The sequence below is a fragment of the Octopus bimaculoides genome, chromosome 20 (genome assembly GCF_001194135.2).
Source record: "Octopus bimaculoides isolate UCB-OBI-ISO-001 chromosome 20, ASM119413v2, whole genome shotgun sequence".
NCBI classification, from domain to species: domain Eukaryota; kingdom Metazoa; phylum Mollusca; class Cephalopoda; order Octopoda; family Octopodidae; genus Octopus; species Octopus bimaculoides.
This window is the reverse complement of record NC_069000.1, coordinates 36,361,057-36,369,721: the sequence shown is the minus strand read 5'-3', so window position 1 is coordinate 36,369,721 and position 8,665 is coordinate 36,361,057. Positions and strand designations below refer to the sequence as shown.

General features: G+C 37.9%; 1 protein-coding gene across 1 annotated transcript in view; it reads right to left on the bottom strand.

Moving 5' to 3' along the window:
- LOC106867941 (dynamin-1-like protein) overlaps positions 1–8,665 on the bottom strand; it is a 73,730-nt gene that overhangs the window by 23,599 nt on the left and 41,466 nt on the right. Inside the window, exons 4-8 of the mRNA XM_052974925.1 lie at positions 7,541–7,790; positions 5,561–5,709; positions 4,094–4,198; positions 1,703–1,816; positions 456–547 (exon numbers count right to left, since the gene is read on the bottom strand). Coding sequence (XP_052830885.1) covers positions 456–547; positions 1,703–1,816; positions 4,094–4,198; positions 5,561–5,709; positions 7,541–7,790 — 710 coding nt within the window. The remainder of the gene's footprint in view (positions 1–455; positions 548–1,702; positions 1,817–4,093; positions 4,199–5,560; positions 5,710–7,540; positions 7,791–8,665) is intronic.

The window sequence follows — 8,665 nt, the reverse complement described above, 5'->3', positions numbered from 1 at the left end:
GTTTACGTCCCCGTAACTTAGCGGTTTGGCAAAAGAGACCGATAGTATAAGTACTAGGCTTCCAAAGAATAAGTCCTGGGGTCGATTTTCTCGACTAAAGGCGGTGCTCCAGCATGGCCGCAGTCAAATGACTGAAACAAGTAAAAGAGTAAAAGAGAGAGGAACAGGAGTCATACTCTAGAAAGATATATGATTATCCCAGTTGGAAAATAAAGATAGGGTGAAGGTGCGTCAGAGCACAACCTCAAGCCACAAGAAGATGAATATAAGAGAAGCGGTATGAGTTGGTAAGAAGTTCATAGAAATGTGATGGAGAGTAGCACATGGACAGAAATGGAGTTAGAGGGAAATGCAGCAAGTGGTGAACACAGCTGAGCATGGATTAACATCTTGCAAATATAAACACGATATATTTTCTATAAGACATTTTTTTTCTTTTCAAAAATCCAACTTACAATTCTGTGGTTTCAATATTTTTAGCTGTCCCTTCAATTGTATTACAATAAGCAGAAGCAAACCTGGTGATGATTTGCAGTAGTAATTGGCCCTAAAATGATCAACAAAACGTATTTGAAGACAGAAAATGCTTCATAAACATAGATATGTACGATTACATATAGACATACATACATATGAAATAGAGGTAAAAATACTATCTGACTTTAATTCATACTTTAGCCTTTCAACACCTAGTACAAAGCTACCCCAAGCTACCCCGCTCCACTTTCTCCTCCCAAATAATTCCACTTAGTCGTAGAAGTTCTTTCCCTTTCCTTTTTATATCTTGCAGGCTACATGACGACTTCACTAGTGTCGGTGACACGAAAAAAGCACCCAGTACACACTGTAAAGTAGTTGGTGTTAGGAAGGGCATCCACTTATGCCAAAGACAACACTGGAGCTTGACGCAGTCCTGCAACTTGTTGGTTTCTGTCAAACCGTCCAACCCATGCCAGCATGGAAAAACGGACGTTAAATGATGAGGAATAATTAAAAATAACAATACATACACAATCTTAAAAATAATGATTTCTAACTACACATCCTTCAGTTGAAGGGTCTCGTCTTGCAAGATACTTCATCACCTCACTAGTGCCAGTGCCAAAAGCATTTAGTACATTCTGTAAAATGGTTGGTGTTAGGGAGAACATCCAGCCGTAAAAACTGCATCAAAGCAGACATTGAGAGTTAATTGCAGTCTTCTGGTTCACCAGCTCTTGTCAAACCATCCAACCCATGCCAGGATGATAAATGAATGATGGTGTACAAGGACAAAGTTTATGTGGAGGAAATAGTCAATTACATCAACTACAATTAGCTGCTTAGCCTTTTATTTAATCTAAGCGTCTTCTACCTATAGCCCCCATGCCACCAATGTCTTGTGAGTGAATTTGATAGAAACTGTGTGGAAGCTTGTCATGTATATGCATATACAGTGTGTCCCCACCACACCACTTGACAACTGGTACTGGTTTGTTTATGTCCCCATATATTAGTGATTCAGCAAAAGAGACCAACAGAAATATGTACCAGATTTTAAAATGAAGTATTGGAGTGGTGGGGGGGGGGGGGCAATCCCTTCCACTAAAACCCTACAAGGCTGTGCTCCAGCATGGCTGCAATCCAACAAGTGAAACAAGTAAAAGAAATGATAGAGATATTGAATGAAGCGATATTTTCATAAAGAATTCCGTGTCCTTACTTTATCTTCCACTGGTTCTCCGAATGAATTCAATAAACTCTGGAACTGAGCAATTAGGACATTAACCCTGGTTTTCAATTCTGGTAAGCAATCTCGAATATGGTGCATAAGTAACTAGAAAAGAATTAATAAGCATTAGAAGAAAAGTCACATTGCAAATCTGGTCTACAAATCAGGTTAGTTTAATATATCATCTCCATAAATCAATGCAGTCTGTAGTGTTTGTCACTCATTATTAGACGGTTTAGTTCAATACCAGTTGGTCCACTTAGTTAAAATGTGCACAAAATCAGGTAAGATTGATCCTATTTAGATGTTTGAAAATACCTTATACACAAAAACACACAGAAACACCTATACACACACACACACACACACACACACACATATATATATATACATACGGCGGCGAGCTGGCAGAAACGTTAGCATGCCGGGCGAAATGCTTAGCGGTATTTCGTCTGCCGCTACGTTCTGAGTTTAAATTCCGCCGAGGTCAACTTTGCCTTTCATCCTTTCGGGGTCGATTAAATAAGTACCAGTTACGCACTGGGGTCGATGTAATCGACTTAATCCGTTTGTCTGTCCTTGTTTGTCCCCTCTGTGTGTAGCCCCTTGTGGGTAGTAAAGAAATAACACATATATATATATATATATACATACATACATACACACACAAAGTGGTATCTAAAAGTTCCTGGAATAGTTCTGTAGCATGCCAACAGATGGCAGCAAACAGTTGCATCTGGAGTAAGAGCTAGCAGTGACCTTCATAAGGCAGTGTGTCAAATGAAATCACTGTGCTTACTTTGCAAGTTGTGAAATTTATGTTTTTGTGATCAATTGCATGTTGTGATCTGCAATTTTGTCATAGACAGAGACACTGAGCATGCTTTGGCAAGCTTACGGCAACGAGGCAATGGGTCAAGTGGCACAGATGCTTCAAAAGCAGAAGAATATCCCAGGAAGGCGATGAGCAATCTGGAAAACCTGCCACGAGCGTCCACCCCAGAAACGTGGTATTGTGCAGAGAATTCGTCCCCCAGGGCCAGACTACTGAGAGTTCTACTGTGACGTTTTGAAGCATTTGAGGGAGGATATTCAGCAAAAGCTACCGGATCTGTGGAGAGCAAAGAATTAGATTCTTCACAATGACAATGCACCCCTGTCACGAGCTTTCCTCACTCATGAGTTTCTCGCCAAAAATATAGTATCGCTTCTGCACCTGCCATATTCACCAGATTTAGCACCTGTGGACTGCAATGTCTTCCCCAAAATAAAGATACAGCTCAAAGCTTGCCATTTTAACACAGTTGTCAAGATCCAGAACAAATCGCAGAAGGTCCTTGACTCACTTACGGAAAACGACTTCAAGGCCAGATTCCAAAAGTGGCAAGAACGCTAGGACCAGTGTATTGCTGCACAAAGTGACTATTTTGAAGGAGATGATGTAAAAACTTAGGTAAATAAGTCATTTTTTACAAAATATAACTAGTCCAGGAGCCTTTTGATATCACCTCATATATGGTGCCAAGAAAAAAGCACTGGTTGGTGTTAGGGAGGGCATCCAGCTGTAATAACCTTCCCAAAACAGACAATGGAGCCTTGTGCATCCACAGCCTTTCCAGCTCCTGTCAAATTGTCTAACCCCTGTGCCAGCATGGGAAATGGACGTTAAATGATGATGATGTGTACCTACATACATACATATGTCTGCTTTGAATCAGTTTCTATGGCTGGATCCCTCCCTAACATGTACATATGTATATATATGTATAATCACACCAGACAAGGAGGGTCTGATTAAATTGACGAGACCTGCCTCACCTAAATAAGAATAAGTGGCTGGAATAGATGATTGAATTTTTCCTAAAGTCAAAGAGTTATTTAGTGGATAGCTTGGGTTCTGAATTGTAAATGCAACGACCATTTCAGTTTGCTGGGTTATCTTGGAAGATTCCCACCAACCATGCCAGCAGAACCAGCTCTTTTGGTGGCAAAACCAGGAGTGACAGCAACAAAGTGGGTAACCAAAGATGATCTGATACCAGACATTCATCAATAATCTACTGATACTGACTGGAGACTTAGTGCCTCTTACTAGTAATTCTATGTCATGGAAAATAAGAGAGTTTACGAAATCACATGACAATTTCAACAAGATTTTCAGATTCTATTTCTTTGTGGCAAATATAATACACACAAAAATTAAATTTACATGGTTGACTTTTCATTCTGTTAAGGATCTTAAAATGTATATATATATAGATTGATAGATATACAACATATCTATCTATATAGACAGGCAAACAAATAGAGAGATAACTTCAGTCAGGTTAGCAGACTATCTGCTAACTGTTTGTAAGACAAAAAGAAAAGTTGTTAACTTACTCTGTTGAGGGTCTTTGCAAGATGCATAGAACCATTTCGGTTGGCTATTGAGGGATATTTCCGTTGGAGAAAAGAAGCTTCGTCACGAAGACAATCTGCCATGTTCTGAAATTAAAATGGAAAAAAATAATTTTTTTATAGAAAGATGCTTAAAAGCAATGTTGTATATTAATATGTGGTGGTAATAATGAGCCAATATTGAATGAATGTGTGTGTGTGTGTGTATGTGTGTTAATGCATGTGTATGCATGTCGTAAAATTAGCCATTATTTTCACAACAGCAAATGAAATAAAGCATAGCAAAAGATTTCTCTGGAACAGGCATGGGCAGACCTTTTTCAAGAAGTAGGCCACATCAGACATGGCTCACCATCAGACAGGTCACACTAGCAAATAAGATTTAAGGTAATTTTTCATTTAGGCAGGTCATTCACAAAGCTGCAGTTTGCCCAGGACTGCTCTAGAATACAAAAGGACAGAATTGTGTGCATATATATGTATATATGCATGTATGTATGTATATGTGTGTGTGTGTGTGTGTGTATGTATACACACACACACACACACACCATTCCATAGCAAAACCATTGTACTACACTGACATTTTTTGATATCTTGGTATCTGACACAGCTGGAGATACAATAGTTTGACCAAAAGTACCGGTTATTGCCAGCAAAAATAAATATTGGGAAAAAACGCATTTGACCAAATTTGGACACACGACAGTTTAACATAATAGCAACGATATATATATATATATATATAAGTAGAGTTAGCGGTTGGAATAACTGTCTAAGGAAAAGGAATATCCGCTTTTACTCTACCGGTATGAATTACCTTTGTTAACCCTGGACATGCACCAACAGACACTGGAAGCAGAAACGGCTGTTAGAAATGTTAAGGTTTTGTATTTAAAAATATAATAATCAATGGTAGTCAGTTTGGTTGTTGATCAAGAATTTTCTCCATTTTCTGCTTATATTAACTTTTAAAGGCAAATTCACAACTGCTATTTTTATTCCCCTTTGAATCTGCCCCTGGAAAGCTAAAGAGCCAGAAACATGTGTCTGGGAATCCACCAAGGGAAAGCACTATAGTAACTGCAGTGAATTAGCCTTTAGAAATTAAAATATGTCACAAAAATATTTTAATTAACCTAAAGTCTGTTTATATGTGTGTGTAAATATATGTATGTATGTGTGTGTGTGTGTGTGTGTCTGTGTTATGCACATAGCTGTATATAGGTGTTGTACATGACTGCATGTGTGGCATATGGCTGTATGTATGAAGATTGTCCTGGAATTTTAATGAAACTATTTTTTCATGAATGCTGCATATATGTATGCATGTATTAGTATGTATACATGATTGTGCCTATTTTTGCATGAGTGTGTGTGTGTGTGTGTGTGTGTGTGCGCGCATGCATGCTCAAAATAGGGGGAGGTAATTAAGCCAGACAAACCAACCTTCTCGTTATTGAGGTCAGCTTGACTCCTGTTCACTACACCAATAATACCAAGCTTAACAGGTATCACATGTCCACAGAGTACGTCCATAGCATCAGTACCAGCATCCATAAGGTCCAGTTTAGTAATTACAGCCAAAGTACGTCGACCTATGATTAATGAATTATAAAACGGAAAAAAAATTATCAACTGAGAATACAATTTATAATTTCATAATTCATTTCAGTATTTTGTCTTAGCATTCTATTTACAGGCACAGAATCATACATTTTCCCCATCAAATTCACTGTAACTCTTTAGCATTTAAACCAGCCACATTTGGCTCAGATATTCTACCCATTTTATGCCCAAACTAACCATATCCAGCCTTTCACACCTACTCTACAATGTCATTCTAAAAATATACGATCACTTCTTCAAAATCTCGCAACTACAAGATAATGCACGATTAATTCAAAACAATGAGAGTAAATATGCTTTACAATTGATAGAATAATCCAAGTACTAAAGGGTTAAACATCTTTCAGTAAGTGTATGATGAAAGATACTAAATTTGTTTTGTTACAAAACATACTTGTAAAATAGGGGTGAGTCTTAAATGCTAGCAAATATGGTAATTAAGATTTTAATTTACGATGAAAGTAAACAAAGTTTGTTTTAGAAGCATTGAGATGTATTGAAAGATACAGAAATAAATTTGTTTATTCTCAAACGCGTGATAATGCTAATAAATAGCGTGATCAGGATAAATTATCCATACATTGCAGAAAAATACGTTACCGGCCAGCCATGAGACTCAAACTCTTTTAATGTATATGACATTTAGACTTTATAAAAACAAAATTGTTGGTTATAAGCTTAGGTGTGATGTGTGTGGAGATTAAAACAGCAGAAAATGAAATCATTTACAGAAGCTAACATGAGAAGAAATAATTTACAGGTCCTTTATAATCAGTTGTAATCAATAACATTTCTGTCTGGCAAGCATTAGATACATAATTAAAGATGCATCATTCAGTCTGTTACCTTCCTTTCTCTCTCAAACTGTTTGTTATACTTTCCGATGTCATTTAATGAAAGGTTTTATAAAACCTTAGAAGAGCTTGAGTAACTGATGGCATTTATTTTGTGTGTAAATCTACATAGTAGATATGCAAATATGTTAAATTTACCTATTTCTCTGTAGAGTGAAAAACTGGTGAACAGTCTGAATCAATTTACAACCCTTATTGGGGTCTCATTAGAGGTGTCTACATCACATGATCAACCCCAAAGAAACAAGTAGCTAGCTATAGTTATATACACATCAAACTTAGTAGCTTAAGAGAAGTGGAGTTGTAAATTTGCATACCATTAGCATTTAACATTTAATATCAGTGGCCTGTCAACAGGGAACTCAGTGTTGAGGTATGACATAATGTATGTAAACCTACTAGGTAGAAATAACTGGCAATCAGTCAGTTACAACACCAAGGGTTCCAGTTGATCTGATCAAAGGAGCAGCCTGCTCGTGAAATTAACGTGCATGTGGCTGAGTACTCCACAAACATGTGTATCCTTAATGTAGTTCTCAGGGATATTCAGCGTGACACAGTGTGACAAGGCTGGCCCTTTGAAATACAGGTACAACTCATTTTTACCAGCTGAGTGGACTGGAACAATGTGAAATAAAGTGTTTTGCTCAAGGACACAACACATCACTGAGAACTGAACTCACAACCTTATGATCGTGAGTTGAATGCCCTAACCACTAAGCCACTTGCCTTCACAGGTAGAAATACAGGCATGGCAAATTTACCTGTTTCTCTGGAGCACTGCCTTTAGTCAAGCAAAGTCAAGCTTGTTGATATTTGAAGTCTAAGGAAAGGAGGCTGCAAGGCAGTAATCCAGTGCTTTACCAATCTACTTCCCCTCAATTTACTGCCTCACTCACCCAAGACAGTTACATAAAATGAAGACATCTCCCTTTGTAACACTCACCTTCAGGATCAACTTCCCGAGCAAGAGCCAATGATTCAGAGGTAGCCATGTCGGTGTTAGCAGCAGTTACTGACAGAATTATCGAGTTGGGGTTGCTGATGTACTTCATACACATCTCTTTAATCTGCATCTCAATATCCTCGGGTTGGTCTCCTACGGGTACTTTGGTAATGCCTGGCAAGTCGACCAGTGTTAAATTAACAACACTAGCAGAATAAATCCTTAAGTGAATGGCATCCTGTGAGATGCCCTGAAATGAAACAGAAATATTTTTTCAAGATTATTATTAAAGATATTATTATAAATTGTTTTAAACACAGTGAAACAATAAGAATCAAAATGATGTCTTGGTTTTATCCATTACTTGTTTCAGTCATTTGACTATGGCTATGCTGGGGCACCACTTTGAAGGGTTTTTGTTGGACATATTGACCTCAGGACTTGTTTTATAAAAGCCTAGTACTTATTCTGTTGGTCTATTTTGCCGAACCACCAAGTTATGGGGACATAAACACAGCAACACTGTTTGTCAAGCGATTACGGGGGTGGTCAAACACAGACACAAAGGACACACACACACACACACCTAAATACATACATATATATAATCATCATCATCATTTAACAGCCATTGCCCATGCTAGCATGGGTTGGTTTATGTGACCAAAGCTGGGAAGCTGGGGAAGGGGAAGCTGCACCAGACTCCAGTAACACTGACCACTTCAGAGTGTGCTGGGTACTTTTACATGGCATTGCATGGGCACTTTTATATATATATGTATATTATATGTATATATAGTATATATATATATAAAACAGGCTTCTTTCAGTTTCTGTTTACCAAATCCACTCACAAAGTGTTGGTCGGCCTGAGGCTATAGTAGAGGCCACTTGCTCAAGTTGCCAAGCAGTGGGACTGAACCCAAACCCATGTGGTTCGGAAGCAAGCTTCTGACAACAATCGAACACTGGCACCTATTTACATAATATATCATATATAATTAATACATTGTCATATTTGAATGTGAATATGCAAATTACCATTCTGGTTCACGACAGGAGAACAATAATAATAATAATAATAATAATCCTTTCTAATATAGGCGGAAGAGCTGAAATTGGTGG